The 17,205-nt window shown below is 43.0% G+C and overlaps 1 protein-coding gene across 18 annotated transcripts in view; it reads right to left on the reverse strand.

The window, feature by feature from the left end:
- PPFIBP1 (PPFIA binding protein 1) overlaps positions 1–17,205 on the reverse strand; it is a 73,241-nt gene that overhangs the window by 11,780 nt on the left and 44,256 nt on the right. For 5 of the 18 annotated variants that reach the window (XM_017745793.1, XM_017745796.1, XM_017745795.1 and 2 more), the window contains 13 exons: positions 15,921–16,013; positions 15,352–15,444; positions 13,471–13,585; positions 12,233–12,265; positions 10,856–10,917; positions 10,048–10,123; positions 8,783–8,937; positions 7,728–7,858; positions 6,356–6,409; positions 5,676–5,736; positions 4,586–4,615; positions 2,662–2,836; positions 1,254–1,286 (listed from right to left, as the gene is read on the reverse strand). In XM_017745793.1, the coding sequence (XP_017601282.1) occupies positions 1,254–1,286; positions 2,662–2,836; positions 4,586–4,615; positions 5,676–5,736; positions 6,356–6,409; positions 7,728–7,858; positions 8,783–8,937; positions 10,048–10,123; positions 10,856–10,917; positions 12,233–12,265; positions 13,471–13,585; positions 15,352–15,444; positions 15,921–16,013 (1,111 nt within the window). The remainder of the gene's footprint in view (positions 1–1,253; positions 1,287–2,661; positions 2,837–4,585; positions 4,616–5,675; positions 5,737–6,355; positions 6,410–7,727; positions 7,859–8,782; positions 8,938–10,047; positions 10,124–10,855; positions 10,918–12,232; positions 12,266–13,470; positions 13,586–15,351; positions 15,445–15,920; positions 16,014–17,205) is intronic. The other 13 variants (XM_017745804.1, XM_017745808.1, XM_017745811.1 and 10 more) reach the window with 11 other exon arrangements.

Genomic DNA, 17,205 nt, shown 5'->3' on the forward strand with positions numbered 1-17,205 from the left:
ATTAAATGACCATCACTTGTGTTTGAAATGGACTTTCAGACTTCCAGGAGAAAAGTAAAGAAAGCACTAAGGCAGAGCTTATATTGCTGGGACATGCGGTCTCAAGCCACAGAGTTAATGCTGAGATGGCCACAAAAGTGCCATGACCAGCAAGAAACTGTAAACTTTGCCAGTGTGTCCTTCTGCTGGGCAACCTTTAGATGATTCAGCCAGAACACCTATGAACATGTCCCATCTTCCACCTTGTCAAACCTTGCAGTGAAGCAACCAGGTCACACAAAAGATCATTTCCTGGCACTTTGGTTTGGCCACTATTGAGCACGGGGATCCTGCCAGTGAGAGAGACAGCACTAACATCGAACCAGGCTGTGGCATTCGTGGTTTTTGCTTAACTTGTAGAAGGTAAAGTGCTAGCTTAGAAAAAACCCAAAAACATGTAAATGGCATTCTAGAGAGAGAACACATGGACAAGGTTGGGTGCATTAGAAGCAGAGATTTGTGGGAATTGCGCTGTTTGCTCCTCATAGCTGGCTCCTTTTCATGCACTGACACTATCCCACAGAACAGAAAACATTTAGGGGGCCATGTGGGAAAAAGAAAGGGCCCAGAGCACTTGGTCTCTTTGTCACCCTAGGTGGCTGTACCACCACCCCACTGACACAGCTCTGATTCCTAAGGCAGGGCTCACCTGCCCTTGCCAGAACCACCCAGGGAATGCTCACATCACAAAACTGGTTTTTATTTACTATGTGACTGGCTCCTTCCCCATCTGCCCCAATTATTTCTCATTTGTTTTATTATATCATAAATACAACTACATCTAGAAGAGGAATTACACATGCTTTCCCTCAGAACTCCCTGAAATGAATGCCTGGGAAATACAGCTCATTCCCTATGTCACCACCCTTTAAACTCTTCCAGCGGATGCAGGACAGGTGGCAGCACAAAGGTAACTAAGCATCACCAATTCTCACCTGGTACCTCAGTCTGTGGTAACTTTGTGCTCAAAGTTACAGCAAAGGTCTCTGCAAATTGACCCGCAATCTCTCTCATTAGTAGCAGCTACTCAGAACAGCACAGGTGACTTTTAGCGAGGGCAGATGTTACGTGAAAACTCCTTTTAGCGATGGGCAGAAGTTCTGCTGCAGAGCTCTGGTGCCTGGCTGTGGTTTGGGAAGTGTGTGGCCACAGCCAGCTGTTAGCAGCAGTCAGGGCACAGGGCTGGCATGGGCAGACATGCAGGATTACTGTACCTAAAGTAGGTGCACTGGCACTTCGACTGCGATCTTCAGATATCCACACAAGGCACAAACCCACACGCAGCACAACGGGAGAGAACACGCAGAGGTACAAGGTCAAACACAATTCCAAAGTCACGGCAACAAAGTAGGGGACAAAAGGAGGGAGGGATGTGAGACACAAGCGCCACGCAAACGCTGAATTCACACAGGGTTCGGATCACTGGGAAACGCCCTTTCACAACAAAGGAATGGAGTAGAGCTCTGTGGTGGGGAGGGAAGAACAGCACCGCAGTCGCTTTGGTGCAAGGAGGTCACCTGCTCCAGGACCCACTGCTCCTGTGAGGTGGCAAATATCTGGCCAGCAGCAGGTGGAAGCACTGAAATCTGGGTAACATCATAACTTACTCAAAGTCACAGCACCCTGATTTTGATGGCCCATCTTCCACTCCTTTATGAAAGCCACAAGTACTGCGCTTTGTTAGACAAGTTAATTTCAGGACAAAACAGGGGATTACACAAAAGCACACATGAAATAAACCAAAACGAAGAGTCTAACCCTCAGAACAGACTGTACATCTATTCCACGTAAGCTAGGAAGTGCCCAGGCTATATATCACAGGCAAATACGGGCAGTGTATCATCAATGTGTAGGTATGTTACTTGTTTTGAACAAAAGTTTAAAACTGTCTTGGACTAAGTAACAAAGCAGAAGCTATCCCCCTTCAGGCTTCTGAAATAAAGAGTTAAATTCCTAAACCTCGTGCAAGAGAAAAACAAAAACCTCAGATGACTGGCAGTAGATCTGATGCAGACTCACTGGATGCTTGAACTGGATCAGTGGAAAGACTACTAGAGCAGAGCAGTAAATGTAAGCAGGATTCCAGCTGGTGGCAACAGCGACTTCTGCATTAAGCAGAACATTTTCAATACCTAATTACCCCCCGCCCAGGTAAAAAATAAATGTGGGCTTGAATGACTTGCCAATCCTGTTCCTGTTGTCACCATCTCTTTTGCAAGGCTGCTTGTGAAAAATATAAATAAAGAGGAAGACTGAGTGCTGCTGCCCTATTTTTGTGTATCTGAAAAAAGATAAACTGAGGATGGAGCCAGGGGAAAAAAAGCCCACAAATCCCATGTGTGAACTACTGCCAGACAGCCAGCATTTCATACAGCAGCAAGCCCCTGCAAGGTCCCAGGGGAGATACCACAGCAGGGTCTGAACCACATCAAATACTTCATTACATCACTGATTTTTTTTTTTTTTTCTTGCTGTTTGATCTTTTCCAAACATTCTACTGACAAAAGTGCCACCGAGTCATGGTGAGATTAAGGCTGGCCTTGCTGCTTCTTGGGGCTGTTACAGCTGTTGTGAAGATGCTTCAAAATACAAAGAATCTGAATGCAGAGGCACAGTACCTACCCAGATTGGGGGCACTGGCAGTCCTCTTATTATTTTTGATCTTGAAAAAGCCTCGGCCAAAGGAAGATCTGGCTTTGCGGGTGCCGAAACTGTCCTCGTCGCCTGTGGCACCATGAGACGGAGACTTGGGAGGGAGGGTTGCGAAATTATTGCCTTCCAGAGGAGGTTTCACCTGCTTGAATTAGGGAAATAAAGAGTCAGTGTAAGGGAATTGCAGAAAGCCTTTCGAGAGAGACTGCAAAGTGACTGCTGGCAGATGATCTGGGAAGTCCTTCTCATCTGTCACTACAAGAATACAGAATGTGAAAACCATAAAGAAAAACATAAACAAGATCTTCATTTGAACATGTTGTCCTGGTTTGGGCTGGGATGGAGTTAATTTTTTCTTTGCTGAGCACGGTGAAATGGTGCAGTGCTGTGTTTTGGATTTAGTAGGGAATAATGCGGATAACACTGGGATGTTTGGGTTGTTGCTGAGCCGTGAGTCAAGGACTTCCCATTTTCCCATGCTCTGCCAGAGAGGAAGTGCACAGGAAGCTGGGATGGAGCATGTCCAGGACAGCTGACCTGAGCTACCAAAGGAATATTCCACACCACAGGATACCATGCCCAGTGTATAAACTGGGGGGGTTACTGGGAAGGGGAGCCAATCGTAGCTTGGGGATGGGCTGGGCATTGGTCAGTGGGGGATGAGCAATAATCCTGTGGTGCATTACTCATCTTTTTTGTGTTTTCTCTCTGTCTTCTTCTCCATTTTACTATTAGTTTTGTTATTATTATTGTATTATTGTTATTCTGATTTTACTTTGTTTCAATTATTCAACTGTTCATATCTCAACCCCCAAGTTCTGTCTTTTTTTTTGCTGATTCTCCTCCCCATCCCACTGGAGCAGCAAGGGGGACCAGCTGTGAGTCCTTTGTTGTCAGCTGGGATTAAACCCTGACCTATGTTCAGGATCCAGGATTACTATCACTACCTGCTAAGAGTAAATTTTATTCTTTAAGATGCTCCTCAGTTTCTGTAAGGCTGACTTAGAGGTATGGAAAAGGTAAAAATACAGTCCTGGAAAGCTTTCCAGGGTCTCAGTCTCCCCCACTGGCAGCTGTAGGGGCAGTAAGTGGAAAGCAGAGAGACAAGGCCCCACAGTACATTGGTTCTCTGCTGAATGTCAGAGAGCTCTTTCTGTCCGTCACAGCTCTGCAATTTCTTAATTAATGGATTAATTGACTGTGTCCACTGCCAAAGCAAAGAGGAAATTACATACCAAGCAAGGAGTATAAATGCCAAGAGAGATATCAGACACTCCAGTTAGCCAATTTAAAGCAGTACTTTAACCTTGTCAGCTGTTTCACTGTCGCTTTGAAAGAAGATGGAAGTAAAACCATTCACAGCCCAAATATAATCCTTTGGCTTTTGCTGAATCAATACAGCATTCATCCTACGAGTGGTAACTGAGGTCTGTCACCTCTGTCAGGTGTTCCTAGAGGTAAGAACTGCAAGCTGTGGCCTTAAGGTACCACAGGGTGACTGTTCTGCAGTGACAGCCTTTTCAGAAACACACTTGCTACTCACAGACAACAATTGAGAAACCCGAAGGTTTTTAAAGAGACACTAATCAAAGATAATTACAGAGTCAGTAAAATACTTAATGGTTAGCTTTGCTAATTATCTAGTGGGGGAAAAACATTATCTTAGCTGGTGACCTTATGCTCAATTAGACTGGAAGATAATCCATGTGTGAGGAGGCTGAGCACTGAGCAGTGGCACTGATGGGGACACCCACCAGAGACTCCTCACCGTCCTGCCTGCAGGACTGCTATTCCCCCTCTGGAACCGCGCGCAGTTCCACACCTCCCAGCACCTCCTCCTCCAAAACCTGCCCATGTTTCTCCAAGGACACACATCACCACACACACACGTTACCTCTGCTGGCTTCTGTGCACAGTCTCTGTCCTGTTTGGGAAAGATTAAGATGTTTAAAAAGTCATGGTTTATAGCCAGGGTTCAATTCATTATTGTTACCCTGAGTTAAGTTCTGACTCAAATACCCTTCCCTGACTGCTTCCTTCCCCCAAAATAAATCTCTTCAGAGCTGTACTTCACATAGATTAATCCTTGCTTGCTTTGAGGTCAGTGAGCTGACATGGAAATAGGGTTGCTTTGGTTCACTTTGTGAAGGGTTAGCTGTGCACATGATTAGTGACGCACAGAACGTTAAGGCACTCACGGGCAGAGCTGCCTGAGGGGACCCTAAGCTGGAACCAGACAGGGTAGAAGGCAAGTAGATAAAACACCCACAGCCTCTACTCCTTGTCTGTCCAAACAAACAAAAAACCAAAGACCCCCACCCCATGAACTCCAGCTCTTATCAGATTCTGGGGACATTTTCAGTCCTGTCAGCCTCCCCCTGTAAGGCAGAGGAGGTATCGGGGATTCAGGAGTTTCGAGGAGTTCAGGCTGTCACAAAAGAGCCCACAAATTGCCCTGATTTGATGGCATCACTAGAGATTAGCTGCTTTTGGTTACTTCCACAGAAACCTACACTGAAGCTATCCCCAGACATCCAACAGCTCAGTATTTTGTTCCTGACTATCCAAAATATAGTCAGCCCAGACTGTATTTTATAGTGCATTAATTACATGGCCTCCCAAAATTATTCACCTTAAACACAGGTAGGAAGTGGTGGTGGGAGTTATCTTTTTCTTGTCTTAAATCAGAAAAGCATATCCAGTAAAAAAATCTCACCTCATTATCTGAGGAAAAACACAGCAAGAGAGTCTCAGGTAAAAGCTTCATACAAAGAGGACAAAAAAAGCACCTCTGTTTTCAAGGACAGATTTTCTCCTTTAATAAAATGTGGAAGATGTCACATGTGTGTGACCACTGCCAACACATGCCACAAGGAGCCCTGCTTTGACTCTGAATTTCTCAGAAGGCAACACAACAGCCACAGGGTCACAACAGAGATGTCACCCCTATCTGCAAGGAGATGGGAAGAAGAGACCAAACCTACCATTTCAGATGCCTCTTTCCTCAAACTGCTCAGACTGCAGGACTTCTGCAGAGAGGAAGTTCTGAAAAAAACAACATAAAAACCAAGCTCAGTTATTAGAATTAAATTTGCTAAGATAAAGACACTCACAGGAATCAGCTTTACAGAAAGCATTATAATACATAATGAGATGTACTAAACCCAGTGATATTTTGAATTAAGATGCAGTAATCAGTGCAGTAAATGCAGTCATCAGAGCCCATCCAATTTAATGAGACACTGTAAGAACTTCCACACTGTAATAACTGCTGCTTTAGGGAATATGGATATGTGGCAGAAACGAAAATTATTTTCTCATTGTAGTCAGCTGATCATCTTCCCCCCACTGTCACAAGAAAAAAGCAAATCAAGCATGCACTACGGAAAACTACAAATTTCAAAGTATATTGGCTACCACCAAATTAGAGATGCTTCACAATGCAACAGGAAGTACCCTGTGCCCAGATAAGCATTAATATGAAAATAATAATCATGAAAGCATGGGACAGGAGCAGAAACCAACCATCAGCAAAAACCATCTTGGCTAGAATTAACTGACCTATTTCCATGTGTATGTAAAATATGGGGAGTGCCTTGGGGGGTTTCAAATTGACCATCACATTTCAATATCTCCCCTGAACAGTTTTGATCATGACACTTACACTGGACTATCACACAGATGAGTTTCAGGGGAAGAACCTGTTGATCTTCCTTCGCTGTAAAAACAAAAAAATTATGAAAAAAGGCTGAGACAGAAATCCTATGATCTCAGCCTGCTTTAATTCTGTTTTCACTTCAGCTCTTATGGTACTAACACACGGCAAATTTTCCCCTCTATGGCAGCATGTCTTGTAAAAGATAAAGGACAAAGGTGAGCTCAAGAGCCCCAGGAAAGCCAACTCTCACTGTAAGATGATGACAATACTGAACTATTCAGCTTAAATAAATGCAGAGATTCCAGCAGGATCTGCAGCAGCACAAGGAGTGGAGGTCACCATTTCCCTGTCACCACCAATGCACAGGGCATTTTGCTGCAGTTCAGTGCTTGCTTTGGTTTTTTCCAAGAGGAGACACAGGTGAAATCCCTGCTGGTGATGGCTTGAGCTGCAGGAGGAACATGTACAACACAAACCCAGCAAACCTGGGCTTCTGGATAGGATGCTTTCCTCAATTGGAACTGGAAAAATCACACATCAAATTGTGCTTGCACTGATGTTTCACATTGAGATTGATGATTGTTTTAAGTCAACAACATTTCCTTGCCTCTGGATTCTTAGTATTTGGTACTCCTTAAGATAAAGCCAGGGATTTGGACCCAGAAGAAAAAAACCCAAGCACAGCCTTTGTTTAGCTGTGATTCTGGGGTGCTTTTCTGTACTCCCTGCAGTGCCAGTGCAGGTCTGCAGGGATTGGGTTTCCTCCCAGGACAAGGAGGGTGCAGGATTAGAAATGGTGGTGGAAGGTGACAGCTACTCCTCACCAAGGAGCTGCCACTGGTTCCCAGCACGGGGACACCCCTGGGTGCCACAGCTCAGCCACAGCCCCAGGGTGCAGCCACATATCCCTTGAGTTTCCCACCCTCCTCAGGTTAGAGCTGGAAGCCCTTTAGTTCTGGCAGTGCCTTACAACCATCTTTAGCAGCTGTGAAAAATGTCTGAGTGCAAATCACCAGGGCTGGCACAGCCAATGCCAGCCCAGCCAGGCCTCGATGATGCAAACCTAGGCCAAAATAATGATTCTGTGGCTTTCATTGCATTAGATCAGCTTCCCTCTCCTTCTGTTCATTCCTTGTGAAGCAGCTGGTACAGACCATGAGCGCTGCTACAACAGCAACCAAACCGGCCCTTGCTTACGCAGGATTTAATCAATGCACTTGAGGAACATTAGCTTAGTTTGCTGCAGCTAGCCAAGGGACTTCTGGCCTTGTTTACCTGGCTAATGACTTGATAATTCAGTGACTGACAAATTATTGCCCTCCTTAAACATCACAGAAGATTTGATTTACAATTGAAAAATACATGGAAACCATAATACCCCATTTCACTGGCAGGCTCTGGCCTAGGGTGTATTTTCAGTCTCTCTGCAACAGTTTCTGAGCTCTTGGAAGTTGATGAAAGGGAAGGGATTGAAATCTGTAAAATGCTGGTGTGGATCTGTAAGGAATTCTGAAAAGAATGAAGAATATGTGTTACAATCTTCTGAGCTGAAATGAAGCAATCATAAATGAAAAAAGAGTAACAGATAAACCCTGAAAAGAAGGATCTGAAATAAGGTTTCAAAAGTGCTTTTTTCCCTGTTGTAATAGAATGATTTACTCCTTGAAAGATGGCACTGCAGATAAAACATGAATCATTGCACAGTTAAGCTATAGCATAGACAAAAATCTCACAAGTCTCCCAAGGCTGCCTGCTAAATCTGTCTCTACCACAGACACCATGAAGGGTAGCTCACTTTTCAGGTTTAATCCTGTCCTCAGACACCCAGAGAAGACCAAAAAGCTGCTAAACATTTAATTTAATTTCATTTTCTTCATAGCATGTTCATGCTGTTTAAGTAAGTCAAGACCCTGCCTTGACTGGGAGCTTAGAGAAGAGGTCTATAATTTTATTACTGGAAAATCTGATTGCAAAAATCAGAGACTGGACTACAACCTACTTATCATTTATCTGAATAGATGCAATCATGATTGCATCCTTTTAAATATGACAAGATGCATTTAATAAGTTCCAACATATTTACTTCAAGTTTGTGACAAATTAAATGTAGCTCCTAAAGCAGCTATGTTTGATAAGAAAAATAATTTCTATGTCTAATAGAAAGTCATTTAGATCTGTTCTCATGATGAACACAGCTATTTGCTGTCTTTTGATTCCATTTGAGCGTTAAGAAAAAGAAGTTTAATTGAATTCCTCAGCAGCTTTCACAAGAAAACTACTTTCTCCAAAAGGATATGAGACATTACAAAAAACTGTGCAACCCAGCAAAAAATCTTTTCAGGAGCTCGAGTTTTGTCATCTGCAATATGAATCCAGCCCAAGCAGTGTTTTCAAGGAACAATGGCATTAAATAAAAAGAAGAAAAAAAGGTACCTCTTCGTGAATATTCACGTTGAACTCATCGTGGATTGGAGATGCTGTTACCGGGGTTGGGGATGGGCTTTTCTCTGGGTCAGTCAGACTTGGTGTGTCCAATAAACCCATGGAAACAGACCCTGAATTCAAGTCTTCACTTTCACTTTCCTTGCCTGAAGGGAGAGAACATGGAACCTTGTTGGTTTTACAACCCTTGCTCCCACACAAGGTGCAGCCAGTGTGCTCAGTTATGGGCCAAAAATGGAAGGATTTGATTGCTGGGGGCTTTTAGGACAGACTACAGTAGGAGAAAGGGAGTCATGGCCAAGTGTCACTTCCCAATTCAACCACCACAACACAGCAGGGTTGGAACCGAAGGAGGCCAAAAAGCCCAGCAACCACCCTCAGGGCATTTAGTGGCATCAGTTTCAACAAGCTGAATAAACTGGAGTACTTCTTTCCTGTCTGTTCTGGAATTTCATTCTAAATACTTTGTTTCCCTTATTCACTAAGGAAAAGACCAGATGGTCGAGTCTGCCTGAAATTTAAGATGTCTCTGTGGTATCTTCAAGGTACCCTGAGGAAAAATGCAGCTCACTGCTCAGGAGTCTATCACCAGCCTAGAAGTGACCACATCAGGTCTGCAGCCTGCCACAAACTCAGTGTGTCTCATTTAGGTACTGCTGAAGCCCACACCACCGCTGGTATCCTCTGCTCCTTCCACCCTGGATGCTCCTGAACTGCCTCAGTGCTACCAAAAGGCTTGGACTGGTTGTGAAAGACAGTACTTTTGCACCAGAAATCCAGTGCTCATTGCCAAAGGCCTGAGGCAAACACAAACCAAAGTCTGTTCACAGAAAAAACCTCTCTTGGCCATTTTTCACTGCCTGAAATCTCTGTCCATGCTCCAGGAAGTGGCCATGGAGCACAGTTCCCAGAGAATCAAGGTCTGTTCTAACACCCTCTTGTTCTTGAAGGCACAGCACTGCAAGAAAAGGCAATACCCATTTAAAAATTGCTCTCCCTTCAACACTCAGCGCGGTGAGAACCCAACACCACGGAAATACATATTTTGCTTCTTCCCTCTAGTTGGGCTATTGACAATCTTCCCTCTCTGAAGGGGTCTGGAAACCTCCACCAGTCTTAGAATACATGGAATGGGCCATTACATGTTGTGGCACAGATACAGCTTCTGCTTCAGCCACACAGTTAAGCTCAGCACCACAACACACCTGGAGTTTCAATGACAGAAGAGCTTCATTTTTTTTTTGGTTGTACAATACCTTTTTTACCTTGAGCCAGTATCACCATGTCTTGGACTTTCTTGTACCTATTCAGAGATTGCCGAAGCTCTTCTTCCTAAAATAAAAGGAAGTTGTGACTGTGCTTCCTCCCCCAGAAATAAGAAGCACAAATACTAGATCCTTTAGTTTAACTGGCTGTGAGACTAAAAGAAATGGGAAGTGTGGATGGGACAGGACTCAGAATGCTGAGAGGCTTTGAAATGCCAAAAATTGTATTTAGCAAAAACTATCATCTGATTAACCACCAGAACTGTCCCAGCCTTGAAAGTGGATTTCAGCTCCCCTGTTAAGTCAAAGGCAGAGCATAATAAATTTGCCATGTACAAAAGGATTTAGGGCTTTGGCGATCAAAAGAAAACATCCTACAAAATGCACATGCATATCAAAGAACACAACCATGTATGAAAATAATTCATACTTCACAGAAAAGCTCTTTTGGAAATGCAGCCTGTGATTTGGCACTTGTATGGAGCTCTTTGCATTTGCAGAACACAGTGCAAAATTAATCACACTGAATTCAACAAAACAACAGTGTAAGGACTCTGTACAGATCCTGTGCACATGCACAGAGCTCATAAATGCTCATAGCCCCTTAAAGGCACTGCAGTGCTTCTGACTGCAGAAAATCATTGATTTGTACAGACCTGATTTTTCTGACTGCAGAAAATCATTGATTCTTACAAGTCTGATTTTTAACTGAATTGTGAAAAGCTCACACATGAGGGTTTCCTTAGAGATTTAAATCAATCTGATGAATGATTACTGAAAAAAATAATGACTTTGCTACCTTCTCTTCATTTGCTGCCATTAGAGATTCTACCGCCTTCTTCATTTTCTGTACCTCTATATCTAAAAACACAATACAGTTCTCCAAGTCAATTTAAGTAAGTGTAAGGAAATAAGAAAAATAAAATACCTAGAAGCAACTCAGTAATATCTGAAAGTAGATTTACAAGTTTACACATAAAACATAACCCACTTGAATTCTATTTTAGATGCAAACACAAAGAGGAAAGCTATTTTTCTTCAAACCTCTTCTCTGACATTTTTATCAAGGAAATGATGAAATTCAGGAAATTTCCTTCCTCCCCCCACCCCTCTCCAAGCCTTAGAAGAATGGAAAACTCGAGAGTAAAACTACTGCTTGACTTCCACTATCTCCATCTTTCAAATAACCAAATATCTGCAAAACAAGAAGTTCAACATAAAATAAATACTACATTTGGAATGCAGTGAAACACATCCTCATTACAAGACTCAACAACCACCCCAAATGGCATCTCACAAACCCACTCGACAAAGCCATGGGATTAATGGATGTGATGAAGGAAGCACCGTGCAGTGATGCTCAGCCCTAATCCAGCATGGATGGAGGAATGAGGAGGGCACAGTGGAATGATACAGGTACTTGCTGTGATGAGCAGTCATGCTGGAACATTACATTGCAGTTCAGACCTGGGAAAGGTTCCTAACACAGACAACAGTGTTCTGTGCTTCATCTATAATCCTTATTTATCAGGAAGTACAAATACATGGGAACATGTATATTCTGGAGGTGTTCTGGACTAGGAATTCAAAAAGAATGGAAATATTCTCCATTTTTTCCTAAAGATCTACCTTGCATAAATGAAGTAAAATTCAAATTTAGTACAAATGTAGGCAGGTGTCCAAACTCACAGGCAAAAAAGCCTTGTTTCAGCTTCCTAAAAATTAATGGAAAGCAAACAGAGCAGGAAGAACACTCTCCTCCTTAATGAAATGCAAGAAGAAAAGAAGCTGCCTGGCTGGCTTTCTAGATGAAAGATGTTTAGACACATCAGGCTAAACCAGCAACTGATCCAGTTCCAGTGATTTTCCCTCAGTTATGCTGGCTGAAAATCTGGTCTACTGGATTGCAGCTGCATTTCACCGAGAGGCAACTGCTTTGTGAGCCTTCCTGAGACCCAATCTTCCTTTATCAATCAGACTTTCTTCAGGAAACTTTGTGTTTCCAGTGTGATGTACCCACCCTTGCTCTCCAGTTTTACTGTAAGTGTAACTAAGGGTTATAGATGATGCAACCTAACAATGTTTGTTAAAGCAGTTTTGCACACACATGCAGAAAGCTATTCTGGAAAGCACTTCTGGAATGTAAATGCTCATGGAAAGACACCAGGAACCTTACTTTTATCTTTGAGCTTCTTTTTACAATTTTCATCTGTGCAGGGAAAATCCATTGGATTGGAAATTAGCATGAAGGTTATGACATGAAATAACTTTTAAGACATTACTGATACTTAAGGAATCAACTCATCCTCACTTCATTCAGCTAATGAGGCAGATAACTTGTTATCTGCAAACAGCATTTTTTAGTATCAGTCCAAGGCAGATAAAACATGTTTCATCACAGCAAAAGATCTGCTGCTGAGCTATACTGAAAACCATAAAGCTGAGGACCAGAGGGTAATGAGAGTTCAAGTAGTTCCCCAGGGAAAGAAGCCCTATATAAGTAGTCATGACTGCAATAAAGTCAGACCCTGTTCACATTCAAATGTTCTTTCAAAAAAATGGAATCACAGTTCATTGTGGTCACTTTCAGTGATCTTGGGCAGTGGTTTTGAAAACACCATTTCATGAAATAAAATGTGATAATCTACACACAGCATTTTCCTCCTCAGGTCAGGGGAGGAGACTAATCTCTTGTGCATTTCTTTTTCTAAAAATCATACTTTAAAAGCACAATCTTAAAATCAGCAATAACTATCAGTAAGATACATTTAGAATTGAAATGGCATCAGGTCGAAAAAGGCTGTGGAAAACTTCTATGATGTTTTAACCAAAAATTTCTGGTTTTAAGTAAGATAAATCCTCAATCTAAGTTTCCCTCTAACAAATACTAATTCAGTTTCTTCTTTACAAGCCAATAAAAGAATTACCCAGCATGTAAAAATTCTGTGCTAATTCAAGCTTAATTAAGATTTAGACTTAACCAGTACACAAATCCAGAATCAATCCTTGATTTCACCTACTCACAGCTAGGTCCATATCATACTTTGGTCTCTAGTATGGTTTTTCCCCTAGCTTGCCGGAAGCTTCCTTTTCAACACAACGGTTTTGGGGCATTTGTTGAAATTAGTTTAAAAATTCCTCAGCCAGTATAACCTGGTTTTTTTGAGGCCCCATAAGCTACATAAGGAGCTAATTTGGGATTTTTTGTCTTGTTTAAATTTGATCAAGAGCTTGCTGTGACAGTAAGTTCAGCACTTGCATCGTCAACACCCTCTAAATATATTTCAAGAGGTAAACATGAAGACAAAGTTTAGAAAAAGTGAGGCTTTTATCAGTTATTTCCTGTACGAGGAAACACGACCTCAGATGAGGCGACTGAGGAGGACACGGTGACAGAGCCTCCCTTTTTCTTACCTCTGTCCAGTATTTCAATTCCTTCTCCTTTCAGCTTGCAAACCAACTTTTCGTGCAACCTTTTCACCTCGGCTTCCTTCTGCTCTAGTTTGTCTTTCAGAGCTGACAGTTCATCCTGTAAAGACACAGAGCCACTCAGTGACAGCTTCCACAGGCAGCTGAGACTTTTCCACAATTCCCTCCTAGGAAGCACAGTGGACACGTCCTCAGCTGGTGGAAATGACTGAGGTCCCCTGACATTTAACACTGCCTGAGGATGCACCCACCAAAGTGACTCTGAACATCCCAACAGACCTCTGAGCCCATAACAGAGCAAAATCAGGGGGCCTGTGGTCTGAAATTGTTGGTCTTGTGTGTAATTGCAAAGAAATTTCACATCAAAATATAAAGAAGAGCAAAAGGGAAAAAAAAAAAGGCAGTTTTCTTATTTATTTGACCTTGCAGAGATAGAAAAAAGTGCAGGTGACAAAGCTGAATGCTAACATTTCCACACATTTCTTTTGGCATTTTGCATGTTCGAAGCCGAACAATTCCGAAACTGTGCTTATAGCAGGCTGAGGAGAGTTTCAGAAATAACCACTGCTTCTATGGAAGAAAAATCACTCACAACACCAGCAAGCACATGGACACATACTGGAAAGCAGTTCAGACAAAAACGTGGTACCTCTGCCACAGTTTGGGTTTGCTGATCAAGCATTAGGAAAGAAAGCTTGGAGCTGAGATTCTTGAGAATAAGACAGATGGTGTTTGGGGGAGTTGGGGTGTATTAGAAAAATGCTGTCAAGTTTTAACTTAGATCTAACCATCTGCACTAGCAAGTGACTGGCACAGATCCATGCATTTAACTTTTTAAAATTTGAGTCAAATCCTACCCAGTTTAGTAACATGTTTCTTTGATGTCCGAGGATATCGTGTGCAACAGCATCATCAAGACAGGACCCTCACTGCAACTGTACCCAACACTGAAAATTTAATTTGTTCAGTTTGTAAACAAAGCAAAACAAGGCAAGACTCATCATTTTGGCATTTACAGCTTCTAAATGACGTTTTAAATCCGTAATGGAATAAACCAAACTGGAATACTGTGGCTTAGGTATTTTCCTGAGCTACCCTCAGAAGTTCTGTTGCAAATACATAGTCATGTCTGCAACCCAAACTATGCCCCAGCTATGGAATCTCCTGAAACTGGTTCCTGTTTGCCCTAAAGCATCATCAGAAAAATAGATCAATCTCAAAATTGTCAAGAAATCAAAGCTTTTTCCACAACAGTGGCTGGGCAATAATTACAATTCTCCAGTGCTCCAAGTTGGCGCTGATTATGATGGGATTCCTGCCAGTGTAGGATCCATGCTACTCCAAAACAAGACCATTTCTTGGTCACTTGAGAAGCTGCTGTTATACCCACAGGCAACTAGAGCTGCATGTGGCTGTCAATGTGTATTTCTTCCCCTGAATTAGAAACACGATATGCAAATTTACATGTGGGAGAGGGGACAGCATAAAAGAATCACTATTTCCCAGCTAGTTTTCATGAATACATTTTCTCTAAAAGGGTGATAAAAAGTTCTGTTTGAATAATGGATGTAAGCTACAGACAAGGCAATCTTCCCTTGGAAGGGGAGTGATTTTAACCCAAGTCTAATGCCATTATGTGCCATTAGGTTCAGAGCACGAAAATCCTCTCCCCTGCAATAGAAAAGCTGTTTACAAGGAACATCTACATAAAGAGCTTTCCACATCTAATGAGGAAGGGCACACTGCATATCAACACACAGCAATTAATGAAGGACAGAGCATGACAGCACAATGCAGGACACACCAGTGAAGGGTGGAACATGAAGGATTCAAAACAGGCCCGGCGTTACCCAGAAACTACCACACCTTTAGCATCTGGCTTTTTTGCTCCATCCGCTGCTTTTCATACTGCATCTGACCCACTTTGATTTTCATGCTAGAAAGTTTGGCCATTAAAGACTGGTAACAGAGACAGAGGAGTGAGAGAAAACTAAAGGTAGAAAAGAGACAAGGCTAAATGGAAAAGAGAAGTTAGAGAAACAGGCTGCTAGAAATACTTAGGTGAATGCCTTCTCTTCAGAAGTGGTTTATTTTTAGCACAGTTAGGAGAAAATAAATGCTGTTTTTAACCTATGGCATACACCTTACATATTGCAACTGGTGTTTCTTGACACACATGTGAAACAAAGGTCTAAACAGGTAACAAATTTACTGTTAACAGCATGGTAAGTTACCCTGCATAAAAAACAATGCTCAAGCTGAAAACCACAGCATGAAATTTGGGAATAGCCTCTGCTGCTAAGTAAGAGCCATGAAACCCCAGGGCCTGAGAGTACTCAGGATTTTGCAGGGTGCAGGCAAGAAGTAGGGAAAAGAGTGAATTCGTAAAGCCTGATTTACGCCCATCCCTGCCTCTTCCCCTCAGCCTCACTTACTTTAGTTGTTTTCAGCTTTTTCTCATACTGGAGTCTTTCATTGTCCATTTCTCCCACCCTCAACCGCAATTCGTTTATTTCCTGGATCAAATCCTGAGTGGAGGGGAAAAAGACAACCAGAAACAACAAAGAAATTCAGTAAACAAAACAGAACAATAGCTAGGACTGTAACAACAAGAAAAGCAGGCAGAAAAGGGACTCAGCACACAAAACCACACCACCCAAATCCATCACTAAGTCAAGCAACTCAGAGCTTCCTAACATCCAGGGACTGAGTTTCTCAGTTTCTGTGTTACTGCACCAAATGTAAGAGGGCAGAGGACAAAGGGAGACATAAATTGAAGTTGTGTTCCCTGTGCTGAGAGCCAGGAAAGGCCTCCTACTCGTCTGTTCAGCTTCCTGGATGCCCAGTACTAAGGATGGGCAATGGAAAACAGTGGCACACATCCCTCAATACGTAGCAGCCACATCCTCCCTGCTGCAGTCTCTCCCACCCCAGGCTCACCAGCCATCACCTGAATTTTCAAAATATGAAGTGATTGCAGTGTAAAAGTCCATGTTCCCACCACTTAAAAGAGCCCTCTCACTGAGGGCTCAACAGAGGAGCCATCACAGGTTTCTACAGGCCAAGGCACCTGTGTTTAAGCATCAATGGCACCACTGCATCTGGGCTTTGCAGATTCAGCCTGACTTGGAAGAAACTCGGAGCCATCACCAACTCACTTCTGAGCTCTTCAGGAGACCAGCTCGACCTCCTGGCTATACCGATGGATCCTGCCAGGTTTGGGGGTCAGACCTGAGCGCCCCCAGCCCCCTTGGTCAAACAAACCCTGAGTTTGACTGGTGCACCAAGGTGCAAGGCACTCTTTCTCCAAGCCTCCTCATCCTCTAGGTCAGAGAATGGTTTGGGTTGGGAGGGGCCTTAAAGCCCATCCAGTTCCACCCCCTGCCATGGGCAGGGACACCTTCCACTATCCCAGCTTGCTCAGAGCCCCATCCAACCTGGCCTTGGACACTGCCAGGGCTGGGGCAGCCACAGCTTCTCTGGGCAGCCTGTGCCAGGGCCTCCCCACCCTCAAATAAGGCACTTGTATGATCCTTGTGTTTGCTTTCCTTCCTACATCTGAGGCAAACCCAATCCACGTCAAGCAGTGTGGTACGTTGAGCTAACAGCTCTAAGCACAATTTTTCAGAGCTAATAATAAAATTAATAGAGATTTATATTTATAAATTAACAAGTCAGTAGCTGACATTTAGAGGGTATTCATGGGTCCCTGGTAACACC

The sequence above is a fragment of the Corvus brachyrhynchos genome, unplaced genomic scaffold, assembly GCF_000691975.1.
Source record: "Corvus brachyrhynchos isolate BGI_N302 unplaced genomic scaffold, ASM69197v1 scaffold209, whole genome shotgun sequence".
Taxonomy (NCBI): Eukaryota; Metazoa; Chordata; class Aves; order Passeriformes; family Corvidae; genus Corvus; species Corvus brachyrhynchos.